The sequence below is a fragment of the Ipomoea nil genome, unplaced genomic scaffold (genome assembly GCF_001879475.1).
Source record: "Ipomoea nil cultivar Tokyo-kokei standard unplaced genomic scaffold, Asagao_1.1 scaffold0865, whole genome shotgun sequence".
Lineage (NCBI taxonomy): Eukaryota > Viridiplantae > Streptophyta > Magnoliopsida > Solanales > Convolvulaceae > Ipomoea > Ipomoea nil.
The window spans coordinates 503,967-520,562 of record NW_017617293.1 but is presented as its reverse complement, the minus strand read 5'-3'; the positions used below and the strand labels follow the sequence as shown (position 1 = coordinate 520,562).

At 40.8% G+C, this 16,596-nt stretch overlaps 2 protein-coding genes across 2 annotated transcripts; one reads left to right on the top strand and one right to left on the bottom strand.

The window, feature by feature from the left end:
• Positions 1–1,860: 1,860 nt before the first annotated feature.
• On the bottom strand, positions 1,861–4,243 carry LOC109178660. The gene is made up of 4 exons (XM_019328197.1): positions 3,147–4,243; positions 2,953–3,042; positions 2,379–2,862; positions 1,861–2,151 (listed from the first exon to the last, which is right to left on the bottom strand). Exons 1-4 carry the CDS (start codon positions 4,241–4,243, stop codon positions 1,861–1,863), a joined length of 1,962 nt encoding a protein of 653 aa, XP_019183742.1.
• Positions 4,244–13,535: 9,292 nt separating this feature from the next.
• Positions 13,536–14,541, top strand: LOC109178659. Its single transcript, XM_019328196.1, has 2 exons — positions 13,536–13,965; positions 14,098–14,541. Exons 1-2 carry the CDS (start codon positions 13,675–13,677, stop codon positions 14,539–14,541), a joined length of 735 nt encoding a protein of 244 aa, XP_019183741.1. The 5' UTR covers positions 13,536–13,674.
• Positions 14,542–16,596: the final 2,055 nt, after the last annotated feature.

The window sequence follows — 16,596 nt, the reverse complement described above, 5'->3', positions numbered from 1 at the left end:
TATATATATATGTGTGTGTGTGTGTGTGTGTATATATATATATATATGTGTGTATATATATATATATATATATATATATATATATATATATGTGTGTGTGTATATATATATGTATATATATATATATATGTATATATATTGTTAGGAAAATAACTGTGGCTCAAATCACGGAGACTGTGTCATCCTCAAAACCCACGTTGTGCATGTCTTCCTCCTCAATGTACAACCACGTTTCCTTTTTTTCAATGCGCACTGCCTCATTATTCCGCTATATTCCTAATAAGTGGTATCAGAACATTTTATTTGAGAATTATTTTCCCATCCTTATTAATTTTTTTTTAAACAACGGAACTTTATTATTAGCGAACAACCCGAAGAGAGGCAAAGCCTCCCAGATCATACATCATAGCTAATTTAGCCTTAGCAGGCAAAAGAACAAAATGATTGAAAACTTTGGGGGAACCAAAATTGAGAGCTTCCTCTGCTAGCGCATCGGCCACCTGGTTCGCCTCCCGAAAGACATGACGAATAGTAGAGCCCCATTCTAAAAGGCAAGCTCGGACGTGTAAAACGGGATGGCGTATCCTCCATGGGATCAACCCTCCCGGCGTGGACACACAATTGGCGAGAGTTAGAGAGTCAACTTCGATCAAAAGAGGCCGCGTCGCAGTGGCCTCACACCAAAGGATGGCTTTATGCAAAGCAAGAGCCTCCGCTTCAAGTGCTGAGGACGCGTCGAGGCACTAACCCACCACAAGGTGGCATCTTGAGTCTCTTAGGCACGCATCACCGGCAACACCATTTAAAGAGAAAGAGGCGTCGATGTTCAACTTTAATCTGCTCGACGGCGGGGCCAACCATTTCACCCATATCGTTGTTCGTCGTGGAGGGGAGTAGACGCGGGCGACCAGCCCTTCATCCACCAGAAGCGAACCAGCAGCCCCACTACAACGCGGCTGTTTTGCGAGGGAGAGCAGAAATGCTTCACTTTTGATTCGCTTAATAGTCCTTATAGCAAAGAAAGGTTTTCCATCATAAAGGCTCTCATTATAAGAAACCCACATAAACCACAAAATAAGGCACAAGAGAAGACATGCGAAGCTTCCCATCGCTGATGTATCCATGATCCACCAAGCTTGGCACGCCGCACGCACTGAGTTCAGGTTGCGCTGGCCTAAGCCAAAAACGCCGCTAAAGTGCCTCCATACGACCTGGGCGCCGCTGCAATGGAATAGGCAATGTTTCAGACTCGAGCTTGCAGCCAGGCAGATAGGGCAGATCGAAGGAAAACAAAATCCAAAGCATTGGATGACATCCGGGAAAGGAAGTAATCTTCGCAATAAACGCCACATAAAGACTGAAATCTTCGTGGGGATTAGAGGTCCCCAGATAGCAACTGATGACAAGCTCCGTCCCGCCTTTGGTCGGATTAGATCATACGCCATGGAGAAGGAGAAATTCCCATACACCGACGGCACCCACACCATAGTTTCCGTAATAGTATTGTCCTCCACCAGGTCTCTCACAAGCTGCATTCTTCTCCAAGCTAGTGAGGCAGAAACTGAAGAGCCACCACCGTAGCGCTCAAACATAAAGGAACTCCACAAGGATCCCCCTCTTAGATAATTGAAGTAGAGCTTTGCTGAAAAAGCCTCTTGGATGGCTGCAAGATCACGGACACCCAGGCCGCCCTCGTCAGTCGGCAGACAAACCCTCTTCCACGCCATCCAGTGCCGTTTCGGCCTACCATCAATGGTTCCCCAAAAAAATTTAGCAAATTTTGAATAAATTGATCTCTCGATCTGCTTAGGAAGAGGCACGGAGGCCATTGTATATAGTGGGACCATAGCCAAGGCATGCTTAATTAGAGGTAATCTTCCTCCCAGAGATAGCAACTTTCGTTGCCAGGCAAGAAGCATGTTGTCTACTTTTTTCCAGTAGGTGATAATAGTAATGTGTTCTATTCCTCCCCGCGAACATGTTCACCCCCAGGTATCGGAAAGGCAAAGACGAGTGTTGCATAGAAAGAATACGCGACATTGTGGATAACCTTTCCGTAGAGTAGTGCTTAGAAGTGACGAAGAAACTTTTGCTGTAATTGATTTTCTGCCCAGACCCGGTCTGATAATGCTTTAGAATATCTGAGAGAGCCTTCAGAGAGCTTGAAGATCCATTAACAAAAATAATAATATCGTCTGCAAATGCCAATTGAGAAATAATGGGGCATCCCAGCCTCGTAGAATACGGAGATAGTAATCCCGTGCCCATTTTCAACACAAGAGAGCGTGAAAGGGCCTCCGAAACAAGAATGAAGAGGAGGGGGAGAGCGGGTCGCCTTGCTTAACCCCCCACGTTGGTTGAAAGAAGCCGCAGCTAACCCCGTTAACCAAGACCGATAAGCGCGTGGCCTCCAGATTGCCCAAGACAGGGTTGATGAAAGCCGCAGGGAACCCAAATCTGCCCAGAACAGCCCGTAGAAAGGGCCAAGAGACCCGATCAAAGGCCTTCATCATATCAAGCTTCACCGCAACATTCGCGCCCCGACAGCGTTTGTTAATGTGTTGAAGGAGCTCAAAAGCCAACAACACATTGTCCTGGATGCTCCGATCCTCAACAAACCCCGCTTGCTCCTTTGATATAATTTTGGGCAGAATAGAACTAAGCCGAGAGGTGATAATACGTGTGAAGATTTTGCTGACAAAGGTACAGAGGCAAATTGGCCGAAAATCCGCGAAGGTTCCCGGGTTATCCTTTTTGGGGAGAAGAACAATCTGGGCGCTTGCCATTGCGCGTGGTAAAGGCACTCCAGAGAAAAAATCCAGGGCCGCCGCGAAAACATCTTCTTTTACAAGGTCCCAGCAGCTACGTAAGAAAAAACCCGAGAAACCATCAGGGCCAGCTGCGCTGTATGGATCCAACTTCCACACCGCTTCTTTAACCTCCGATCCTCACGTGAGACCGGTAGGGTTAGAAGAGCGATGTCTGCACCGATCAGATTCGTTGGGAGGTACTGTAAAAGGGGCTCCAATCCGGAGCTGTCCTCTGCCGAGAAAAGCCCAGAGTAGAAAGAGACAGTTTCTTCCTGTATAGCAGATTGAGTCAAAAGGAGCTCGCCTGTGCCATTCTTGATAGCACTGATGCGCTACCTTCGGTGCATATTCTTAACCACAGAATGAAAGTAACGGGAGTTAGAGTCCCCATCTTTAAGCCATTTCACCAGGGCCTTTTGTTTCCAGTAGAGTTCCTCATGTTTAAGTGCCTGAAGGAGATCCGCTCGCAGCTTGTGGAGCAACTCACGGTTGACGGGCAAAGGCTCTTCATCAAAAGCATTTTCAGCCTCTGTAGTTTTGATCTCCAAATCCCTGATGCGGTAAAAAACATTCCCAAAAATGTCTCGGTTCCAAGAACGGAGGCCCTGTTTGAGTCTTTTTAATTTGAAGGCGAGAGCACGCATTCCCCATCCTTCAGCTGGTTGATTCCAATTTAGGCTGACAGTATCCATGAAACTCGGGTGAGTGATCCACATATTCTGGAATCGGAACTGTTTTAGGCAAGACACCATTGTGTTGGCACCACTCAACAGGATTGGCGAATAATCCGAAGTTGTCCTGGCCATAACAGTTATTCGCACCTCCGTGAAATAATCTCTGAAATTAGCATTCATCAAATAGCGGTCAAGCCTCTTCCAAACTGCCCCAGCCGTTCGAACACCATGCCAAGTGTATTGACTGCCGAGAGTGGCAAGATCAAGTAGCTCATTGTCAGCAATAAAGTCCGAGAAGTCGGAAATACACCCCACAGCCGGTATAGCGGTTCCTCTATATTCAGAAATGCGTGAGATCACATTGTAGTCTCCTCCCAGGAGAACTGGCCAAGAATCCGTAAGGCAAGCTGCGAGCTGCGACCACAAAAGAGCTCTTTCTGTTCTGGTATGCTTCGCATAAATTGCAATGAAATCAAAGGAGAAACCCCACGAGATGTAGCAAGCTTTGCAGAGAACAAACTGATCACTGTCTAACACAACCTCGATGTCAAAAGAGTCTGACCAAAGCAACCAGATTTTGGTTTCACTGGACGCAAAACCACCCGAGTAGTGGAATTCTCGAACAAACCTGTCTAACTGATCAGCATCAAGCCACGGTTCAATAATCGAAACAAAGTTAATGTGCTCACGTCGGATTATCCTTCTAAGCCTGCGCCGTGAGGAAAGAAGACCCCGGACATTCCAGCTTAGCAAATTCATTTTAACCGGTGCGAGAAAGAAACTCTAGCGATCTTGCCCGCTGCTAGCCTGGTGGTGACAGATGGAGCAAGCGCAGAGTAGTCCTTCCTGGGACGGATCTTCTTCTTAGTTACAACAACACAATTGTCAGGTTGCGATTTCCCAATCTTGGCTGCGAACAGTCTGCTATCCGCTTTCCAAGAGTCAAGCAAAGACTGCGAGAAAGCCTGGGCATTCTGTATATCATCTCCGTCTGATAGATGTCCCGGCAGAGAGTTCGAATGAGCCATTGCACGGACTCCTTGATCATCAATAAGCTCCCTCCCCAGAGAGGAATTAGCCTCCGGGATTGCCAATGGCGAAGCCGCGCTCTCCGTATCAAGAACCGGGGCGGTACTCTGAGGGGCTGAGCCGTCCCCATGCTCTTCTTCGGCCGGACTTTGAACAGGCCACCATCTCTTCCTTGGAGGAACCAGTAGAGGCTGCTGGTCAGCTGGAGGCGTCTCTGTTGCAGTCTCCCGGCGGGGTTCAGGTTGCAGCGTCATCTGCATGTTCCGGCAGTCCACCTGAGAGTGGCCAAATTTGCGACACCCCAGGCAGTAGGGAGGGATGTATTCATAGCTGACTTGTTGTGCGAATCCCCCTTATGAGCCATTAGTGATCCAAACTTGCTTCGGGGGGGGGGGGGGGGTGTTGCAGACATTGAGCTCTACGCAGACGCGCACCACGGAAGGGCGATTATGAGCAAGAGTGGATGCGTCGACCTTCAAAGGTTTTCCAATTAAGTTGGCAATTGAATAAATTGCCCTCTTGTCTTGCAAATGAGGCGGGAGACCTTCAAAGGCGATCCAAACAGGAACGATTGGGGATTCCATATCTAGCCGAAAATCTAGAGTCCATTTGAAAATCCACATGATGTAGCCCCTGATCGACCAGGACTTTCGAAGCTAGCACCGTTGAAAATCCATTTCATGATCAAAGTTTAGGAGCACATGGCGTTGATCAATCAGGCCAAGCGAAAAAGCACCACCAAAGCCAATTTGATCGAAAGTTTTTCGAAGATCCGCCATCGAGGGCTGGCCTTTTGCGAACTTTCCTATCCTTATTAATTTATTTTGTCATTTTATTATTATTTAACTTCTATAATTCTCAATTTTCGATTCTTCGCTTCCGAATTATTCCGCTATATTCCTAACATATATATATATATATATATATATATATATATATATATATATATATATATATATATATATATATTCATTTTTCTCAATTACGGGGAAGAGACAGAGAGCATTATTGGGGGGATACATGTCGTTGACAAAGTCAAGTAAATTGTTCATGATAATGGAGCCTTGCAAAACGTACGAAATCTTTGCAAAAAAAAAAAAAAAAAAAAAAAAAAAAAAAAAAGAAGGAGAACTATGAAATCGGTTGCCGTCATGCTAGCTGCCATTCTGGACTTCGTTCAGCTTTAATTTTCTGAAAAGTACTTTTTTTTTAAGCAAAGTAGATTTATTATGAGCGAATAAATCTCGGAGCAGCAAAGCCCCTGAAATCATACAAAAGGGCCAATTTGACAGATTCTGGTAACAAGCCAAATGAAGAAAACACAGAAGCCGATGAGCAAAGAAAACCCTCTAAAGCTAAAGCATCCGCAACACGGTTAGCTTCACGGTAAACATGAACAATTGAAGATGACCAAGAAACCAACCGCGAATGGATCCGACTAAGTGCACCACGAACTCTCCATGGGGTCAATATTGTATACGAGGTAACATAACAAACTAGTGCAAGAGAATCAACTTCAACATGTTCCGGTATCATAGATGCCATATCACACCAACACAAGGAAAAATCTAATGCCAATACCTCCGCCTCAAGTGCCGAGGAGGCAAGCAATGGAAAAGATAATCCCGCAATGAGAAAGCATGCCAAATTCCTCAAACATGCCCCTCCTGCCGCTCCATTTGTAGAAAATAATGCATCAGTGTTTAACTTGAGACGCCCTGAAGGTGGTTTATGCCACTTAACCCAAGTCACCATGCGCCTCGGAGGGGAGGCAAATGTAGCAACAATCCCCTCAGCAACCAAGAATTGATCCGATAAACCACTTCTACGAACATGATGTACCAAAGATACCAATAAAGCCTCTTTTTTAATCTTGGAAATAGCAGCAATAGAGGAGAATGGAATACCATCATACAGAGCAGGATTATAGAAAGTCCACACCACCCAAAGAATAAGACAAGGGATGAGGTAGCAAAAAAAACCCGTAGCAGTCCTTGGCGAAGCTGATAACCACCATTTATGACATGCAGCTCTTACCGACCGAACATTATCGAGGGAAAATCCAAAGATTAGAGCAAATCTATGCCACACGCCAAAAACATGAGTACATGAAAAAAGACAATGCTCCAAAGATGCACTCGCATTGAAACAAAAAGGACAAATAGAAGGTAGACAAATCTCAAACCTCTCTAGGCAATCTGGGAACGGCAAGTACCTCCGGAGGAGCTTCCACATAAATATTGAGCACTTCGCAGTGATACCCGGCGCCCAAATACATTTTGAAGAGAGTGTTGAACCCATCCTTGGTCTAAGCATATCATATGCCGATGCCAACGTAAAATCTCCCATTGTAGACGGGGTCCAAATAGTTTCATTGCCAACCTCACGAATATAATCATCGACGAACTCAGAAATTTGCAACATACGGCGCCATATATGAGACCCAGTAGCCTGGTTAGAGCTCTCAGAATAACGCACTGTCATGAACTCAGCCTATAAAGAACCTTTGCACCTAAAGTTAAACCAGAGCTTCGCCGAACAAGCCTGCCGAACAGCAACCATATTCCGAATTCCCAACCCCCCTTCATCCGTAGGCAAACAAATATTATTCCAAGAAGCCCAATGAAACTTAGGCTTACCCTCATAAGTTCCCAAAAAATTCTAGCAAACTTTCGCTCAAGTTCTTTAATTACTTGGCGAGGTAATTGGACGGCTGCAATTGTATAAAGAGGGATAGATGTCAAAACGTGCTTAATAAGAATCAAACGACCTCCTGGTGACAAAAGTTTGCGCTGCCAACCTTGGAGCTTCTTATCCACATTCTCCAAAGTATACTGATAAAAAATTAACCTGTTGCGGCCTTGAAAAAGATTCACTCCCAAATATCGAAAAGGCAATGAAGAGTGTTTCATACCCAGGACCCCTTCCATAGCAGTAATGCGGCGCAAATTACAATGTTTAGAGGTGACAAAAAAACTTTTATCAAAATTAATTCTCTGCCCTGAAGCCTGCTGATAGATTCTCAAAACTTTGGACAGATTTCTCAAAGAATTCACACCTCCATTAACAAATATTATAATATCATCCGCAAAGGCCAGATGCGACACTGTCGGGTAGCCCAACTGCTCTTGACCCATAGTACTCCCGGTTTCTAGTTCCTGCTGCTGCCGATTTTGCGACTCCTCTTGAGGCTGGACTGCGAGAGGTCGCCAACATTTCCGCGGCGGAACAATGGTGGTGATTGCTTGCAACTGAGAGTTTTGATTAACATGTGCCTTCGGCTGATTGGGAATGGCAAAATCACCATCTTGGCGCTGCTTTTGAACCAATGGAGGAGTCTGGCCAACTCTGCATTCAGCGAGTAAATGACCAAATTTTCGACAGGTCTGACAATAAGGAGGAATATACTCATATTTCACGGGCTGAGCAAATCCCCCATACGAACCATTGTTTATCCAAATATGCTCAGGAATGGGATTAAGCACATTCAACTCTACGCAAACTTTGGCAACCGAGGGCCGGTTGTGGGCAAGTGTCGAGGCGTCAACCTTTAGTGGTGATCCAACGAGGTTCGCGATTGAGCAGATTGCACGTTTATCTTGTAGGTGTGCTGGTAGCCCCTCTAAAGCAATCCAAACTTGAACTATTGGAGACTCCACATCTGGTCGGAAGTCCGGGGTCCATTTAAAAACCTTCATATTGAATCCTTGTATCGCCCACGATTTACGTAGCCAACAACGTTGAAAATCTTCTTCTTTGTCGAAATTAATCAGAACATGGCGTCGGTCAATCAGGCCCAGAGTAAACGCTCCACCGAAACCAATAAGATCAAACGACTTTCGGAATGATGCCATCGAAGGGCGACCTTTCGTAAACTTGCCAATTAGCGCAAACTTGAAGCGAAGAGCAAATTGGTGAATATCTTCATCTGAGAATGAGACCGCTGGCATGCCCTTGTATCTACCCAGAGGTCGGACATGCGCTTCATCTGAGCCAGAAGAGAGTACGTCCGTGAAAGAGCGCGGTGGTATGGGAGGGGGCACGGCGGCCCCCAACGGCGCCGCCATTGTAGAGATCGTAAGTGAGCAGGAATATCGGAGATAATTAACTAATAGGACCTTCTATTAGGCATTTAGTACTTTTCATATTTAAAACGACAAATGTAAAAATTTGCTTAAGATTGCATATATTCAGTTTCTTGAAAATGTTTTTTAAATTTCTCTCTGTAATCATTTTTTCAAGTTTTTAAAATTTCTCTTTCTCTGATCTCAAGAACAATGTCTTTCCACACACGGTCGCCAATCATACAAATCAGATCACAAGACCAAATGTATGTGTCTTATTATATTTTATATAATTTTTATTTATTTGAAGTTGTAAACTATTCATTTACTTTAATGCTTAATTTTTGAAAAAAAAAAAAGATTGAATTCCATTTTTGGTCCTACTGTTATATGACTTTTCTAATTTTTGTCTATCATAATTATTTTTGTCATATTGTGCTCACTATTATTAAAAGTGTTCTAATTTTAGCTCACTTTAAAAATTTTTGTGGACTAAAATTGAAACACTTTTAATAATAATGGACACAATGTGACAAAAATAATTATGGTGGACTAAAATTGAAATGACCCCTATAACAGTAGAACCAAAAATGGAATTCACTCAAAAACCATGTTTGAGGCGTAAAATATAAAATAGTTATAATTTAATTATAACATAATAAAATATATCCACCCTAACATTCAGATTTATCAGAATAAATATTCCCAGTGTCCATTATTCAATATTATGACATCTCACCATTCTACATTATTGGATTATACATTATGGTAAAATTCAGGGACTAGCCATTTTCCCTTTTTAAAATATTCCACTGGTATCGGGTTGCTCCCCTAAGTGGGAGGTGTAGGTTCGAACCTCAGTTGAGGCAATAGTGTGTATATGTTGGGTATCCCCATTCCTTATAATAAAAAAAAAATATTGGAATTTGGATGTCTAGCACTTAGAGTAAAATTATCTATTTTGGAGATAATTAAGGGGAAATAATTGTTGCACCGCACCATATATCAACTATATAACTACATTTATAATTTAAATGGAAATATCCAGGGGCAAAGATCACACAGCACAGGATTTTGTTTCTTACATTAGTTTCTAGGAGCGTGGCACTCTTCATTCACTCAACCCCCATAAAGCTAGGACGGTTCATTGCAAATACCAAGAACTTTCCAACTCCTCTCCGAATTTGATCTATATATCTATCATCCTCCACTCAGTCTACACACTTCAATTCATTGTACATTATTAATTTCTAGAGGCAACAAACATTCTTACAACATCAACCATCTTTAGTTAATTTAATACATACAGTAGTACGTGCTCAAATGGGACTGGCTGTAGGCATTGATCTAATGAAGCTGGCCTTATACAAAGCAGCTGTGGAGGATAAACCTGAAGATTACTATAAGGCTCTAGGGCAGCAAAGCGCGGCCGCGGTGGAAGACGATGGCTTCAAGGTTATGCCAAATGGGAACACTGATGCAGGACAAGGGAAACCAAAAGAACAGGAAGAACTAAAACTCAAAGGCTTTCAATAATTGTCAAAACTAAATTTCTCAATACAAAAGTCTGTTTAAATAGACAATTAGGAAAATAGAAGAGTTGCAAATATTAAAAGCATGCATGGGAAAAGTAAAATAGTCATAAAGAGAATTACAAATATTAAGAATATTTAAAGCTAATCCAAATTTTCAATAAAACTAGCCACCAAACCACATGTCTCTTAGAATTCATGTATTTAACCATTATTGATTCAATTCATATACCGCATCATTCTCTTGTGGTTGCGAAAGACTCGTCCTCGAGTCATCAAAATACAGTGGTACTTCACCGGAGTATAAAGTCATGATGAGTCTTCACAATCATTTGTTTTTTTTCGAACCTTAAAATACCCATACCTCTTAGCACTCAATTTGTGAAATGTCTTCGTGAACACAGGATCTTTATGAATAAAGACCATAACCTTCTCACCCATTCTACAAATTTTCTTACGCTGCCTTTTGTTAGACTGGGCGTTATACCTTGCTTTGGTAGCATAAGTTTAGCCATAGCTTCATCTGGAGCTTCAACAACACCCCTTGTTATATTTTCAGATCTTATATTTCCATAACACTTTTGCAGCAGCTGGATAAAGTTAATAGCATGCCTAGATTGTTTCTGAAAAGCAGCCAGATCTATGATCACTAATTTCTTAGTGTTCTCATAAATTTGATAGAATTCTTTGAAAATGCTCTTAAGTTGGAGGGATTGCTTCTCATCGGTTGTGTACATTAAACTTTTAACCACACAACTCAAATGCCCATCATCTTCCTTAGCAATCTCAAAATCATCTTTGCAATCATATTCTCTCTCCTTGATATTATCATCCTCAAGATCAAAGGATCTTTGAGCCCAACCTTCATCTGTATAGTAGTCTGGTTCTTTTCTCTTCAAACATTTCTTAGTCTCAGCCTCTTGTGTGAGTGGTGGAGATTGAAATTGATGAAAGTGAGCCGCATTGTTTTCATGCGTAGGTTGGTTGTTAACCTCAACAAGTGCTCTTGTAGGGGGAAGGGAGTGTTTATTTGGAATAACTTCAGTCAACAGATTATCAGCTTGAAAGTTCATATTAAAAGTTCTACCTTATGTCCATAATGGAGATACTGACATTATTAGTTGTTTTTCAACCTTGACGGCAGTCTGTGGCTTGGGAGCTTCTTGAAGTTGATTGTAGCTTGTTGGAATTTCACATGCTCTCATCCATAACACGTCCTCTTGTCTTGTTCTGTAGTTCTGAATAGTCTCCTACCATGACATAGCTCTTCCACGCAGCATACTGGCAATATATTTTGCTTGCTTATTTTCAGGAACTTCTAACATACTAAGGTAGTTATCCAACTTCTGAACACCAATCCAAGAAGGCTTCTGTGTCCAAATAGCCATTAAAAGTTGGTAGTCGATGGTATTGGAGATGTTGCCGACTTCTGGCCACATGCTTTGTTGGCAGATTCATGTCATTGATAACACATGGCATTGCGCCATTACCTTCTAACCGAAGGCTTATGTTCGTGAGAATGCTACAAATTTCTTGAAATTCGCGATTCACATTCTCACCATGTACTTGAAAAGCTGTCGGAAGGCAATCCATTCCACGGTCACCGCCGAAGGATGGGTTATTACCCTTGTTGTTGATACCGCCTTGTGCCATCTTGGGTCGTCGTGACAAGTGGAGAGGGCTACGCCACTATCTCGGTTGTCGCCTAGGAACTTGGCTCTGATACCAACTGATGCAGGACAAGGGAAACCAAAAGAACAGGAAGAACTCAAACTCAAAGGCTTTCAATAATAGTCAAAACTAAACTTCTCAATACAAAAGTCTGTTTAAATAGACAATTAAGAAAATAGAAGAGTTGCAAATATTAAAAGCATGCATGGGAAAAGTAAAATAGTCATAAAGAGAATTACAAATATTAAGAATATTTAAAGCTAATCCAAATTTCCAATAAAACTAGCCACCAAACCGCATGTCTCTTAGAATTCATGTATTTAACCATTATTGATTCAATTCATGTACCGCATCAACAATGGCATATATATATGATTTCCAATGTATGTGCATGTGTTTATGTTGTGAAATTCAGTACTTTAAGTGTACGAATTCTGTATATGAAACAAATTAGTAATCGTGTCTTATGTTATTAATTTTTGTGTGTAAATTCCGTGCATATGAACACAAATTATGTACCTAAATCAAATTTGAAAAATAAGTAAATATATAATATTTGTTGTGATTTTTTTTTTATCTTGTGATATGAAATAAAGTATCTCGTCATTTCACTCTAGGGTCCATAATGCTATGTGATCCCTAGTGCATAATATAAATTATCTATGATTTCTATCTATAATCTACTCAAAATTTTCTAATCATAAAGACCAATTAATTAATAGTATTTAAAAGAAGTAAAAGAGTCCAAAAATTTAATTTGCATTACACACATATGTAATTAGGTTTAATAGGTGTACCTGTGGAAGACATTAATGATGCAGTTGCATGAAGAGCATTTCGACCCAACAGTCCACTGTAAGTAGGACTTTTACATCTGTTCAGGAGTTGCTGCAAACAGTCACGAATCCTAACCTTGCAGCTATGTAAATGGGTGTCTCCCCAACATTATTGGGAGGATATACAAATTCATCATCCTCTTCAACCAATAACTTCTCCACGACTTCCAAATGCCCATTCGCACGGCCTTGTGCAAGGCCATATCCATCACATTATCTGTCATTTGTATCATCTCCCTCAGTCCCACACCAGATTCAACATCCATGTACTCTTTGGTGGCTCTGATGAGGATAGAGACTATATTGGCATGGCCTTTCTCCACTGCACAATGTAACGGACTTTCATTTTTCTTATTCTGAGCAAATAACAAAGACAATAAGGCTGCTGCATGATTGTTATCTTTCCCTCGTAGTATGTTTTGCATAAAATGTTGGCGGCCGTGGAGCGCTGCAACATGCAGCACAGTGTTTGATGCGGTACATGAATTGAATCAATAATGGTTAAATACATGAATTCTAAGAGACATGTGGTTTGGTGGCTAGTTTATTGGAAATTTGAATTAGCTTTAAATATTCTCAATATTTGTAATTTTCTTTATGACTATTTTACTTTTTCCATGCATGCTTTTAATATTTGCAACTCATCTATTTTCTTAATTGTCTATTTAAACAGACTTTTAATTTGTATTGAGAAGTTTAGTTTTGACTATTATTGAAAGCCTTTAAGTTTGAGTTCTTCCTGTTCTTTTGGTTTCTCTTGTCCTGCATCAATTGTGGCCTCCTGACCAAACATAATATAAGTAGTGTTTTCATATAATTGTATCACTAATATATATCCATCTCGAGATGCACGGAATTAGTATTGAAAAAGGAGATCACCTTGTGTGACAAACCTGTATAATGAAGCTGCTCGTATGATTCTTGCGAGAAAAAGTTGTTCAGCTTACAATCGCGTAGGCAAAGATGATATGTGGACCACGGTATTTCACACAGCAGCAAGGTATGACAATGTTGAAATGATGAAATAGATATCAAACATTTGCTTCCCAGATTGTTGGATGGTGGTTAATAGCAAATTCCAAAATTTCCTTCACAAACCAATACTGGGACATAGATTTAATGTTATAGAATATGTTTTGAAGTATCCCCAAGCAGACAACCTTATTGAGGTGAAAGACGAGGATGGCAACACACCGTTGGCCCTTCTATCGGTTTGTAGTTGTGGCCCTTTGAAACGTGTTGCTATGCAGGGTCTTATGTGGAAGCATTTGGTCTTTAATAAACAACACCAAACTCCATTTGCCATGATCTTCCAAAACAGAAAGTGGGCATTTTCTAAGTATTTCTTAGTAAGTACACTTTACTACTTCTATATCATTATTTTATGCATGCTATATATATTTAATTCAAATTATCATCATGCCATATATGTACTAAAAAGAATTGTGACATGTGGTAACTAGTGAATAACATTATGGCAGGGTTGGAAACTTGTAAGGAATGGTGGAAAAATTGGTTGTCAAAGTGATCTTACAGAAAGTAGGAAAGAGAGGAATAGTGATGTTCCTACAGAAAAGGATATTCATTTTATGGTAGAAACAAGTCGAACAAACATAATTGCAGCTTCATTGATTTTTACCGTGACCTTTACAGCTGGTTTAACAGTTCCAGGAGGATACAACAGCAATCTTGGAAAAACACAAGGAACGCCATTGTTGTTACACAGTTCTCCATTTAACTTGTTTCTTATTTTCGATTTTCTTGCTTTCATTTTGTCTATTATGTCGATACTTTTATACATTGTGATGGTTGCAAAAGCCTCATCTATCAAGAACTACAAATCTGTCCCGGGATATTTTGCATGCAGCAGGGCTATGGTCATGTACGCAGTCCTTACTGCGGTAACTGCATTCACGTGGGGGTAGCTGCCAGCCTGCCACCATAGCACCTTTACATTCTTTCTACAGACCTATTTTAATCGTATCGCTTTGTTTCTATTCCGGCATCGGTTATCTCTCTTTAACAAATCTCAGTATGAGTTTTCGTAAGGTTTAAACTAGCTAGCTTTTAGCACCAACTTTCAGTTTTTTTTTTTTTTTTTTTTTTTTTTTTTTTTTTTTTGCATATTTAGTGATAGAGTTTGTATTTTGTTTGTTAAAATACAAGGATAAATGTGTATGTAAAATATTTTGGAGCCTTCAAATGATATGTACTGTCTCTATTGTACGTGATGCCAATTTTTATATCTCATTCACCCAATTGTCTATTTCCTTTCAAATATTAAATAAAATTGATTATTATCAATATAATAAAAAAAATAAGTAATTTAAATTTGTGAGAAAAGTAGTAGTAAAAATTTAACGTTTTTTTTGTTGAAAGTGACATGATTATAATAAGTTTATTGATAATATTGAAGATTAATTAAATGGTTATAATTAAATTATAGTGTACAAATTTTTCTTAATTACTAAGCAATAAGGGTAATCAAATCAGAACTTCTGAGATAGAAGAAGATGTCAATTTTTTGAAGTTGCTTTTATGATAAATTCATCAAAAGAGTAACTTGAAATTTTTAATATGTAAAAATTTCTTACCGCAATATTTAGTTTTTAGATGCAGTGACCTGGACTTAATCTTCCAAGCCCCAGTCCAACTATACCCTAAATACTTGATGTTAGACTACGTTACTTGACTTTTCACCAGCCTCCAACAAACATAAATTGAATATGATATATAGATATTGACATTAGCATTTCTCGATCGCAATAGAGAGTATAGGCAGAACATTTTAACAAGCGGTAGCTGTTGTTGATTTGTTAATCAAAGATATGATCACATATTAATGAAATCGTACACATCTAGACAACCATGGAAATCGTTATTTAATACGGAGTAACTGATAGATGAGTGTGGACATTCACCCATGAATAGTTTAACATAGTCCCTTGCTAAATTATGTAGTACTTCGTAGTATATATACAAGTAGTATTTTAACATATAATTCCCGTATTAATATTTGAGTTTGTTATAAATATTAATGATGGCCATTATTTTGTAACGTTTGTAACAGACATATTAATGTGTCATTATGTATGCCATTATTATTTGGTATTATATATATGTATTGTATGTGTATTGGAAGTTGTACAGATGAATGAAGACATGATTCTCACTCTCTCTCTTATTTCTCTGTTCTAATTATTCTTTTAACACATTATCAGTACACGCTCTAACCAACAGAGGCTCCAGGCCGGCGATTATCACAGTGATTGGCGTATTTTGATCGCAACATATCCCAAATATCATCTCCACCCGTCGATTGCCCATCTATAGCCCCCATCGCCGTCTTGAACGAGCACCGGAGACTCCTCCGACGAACCTAGGGTTTGTTCGCAATTGATCGCAAAAGTAGTCCGACCACCCAATTGTGGTGGGCGAGCACTCCGATGAGTCTCACTGACAACTCCGAGGGACTGAGAATGCCCATGGCCATCCTGAACAGTCGTCGGCGCCTCCAAGGTCGAAACTAGACCGCGATCGCGATCTATCGCCGAAGTCATCTGATGAAGTCAGGGATGGTGGCAGGGCCACCGTCGTCCGCCAACCGAAAAGAGAAGTCGAAATTCGAAGGAGGAATTCGCCCCTGAAAGAAGCTACAGTCGCCAGGGATAGCTCCGTCTTGCTGCTTCGTCGCTGCACACCGGACCAGGGGTCCAAAGGTATGCGTCGTACGAGTCTTGGACTGATGGGGACTGGCCCAAGGCTGCTGCAGGCCTGCTGCATTGCTAAGGTTGGAGATTGGGGCTCTTCAAGGTACTTCTATTTTCTGGTCACACTTTAAAGTACTGGTGTGGTGAGCTTATCATCTGCAATTGTTTCTAATCGGCTGGTTCAAAGTGATCTGGCTGGTCATAGAACACATGAAATCATTGTTCCTAATCGGCCTACCTTTGGTAATTTGGCTGGTCATAGGACCTTTG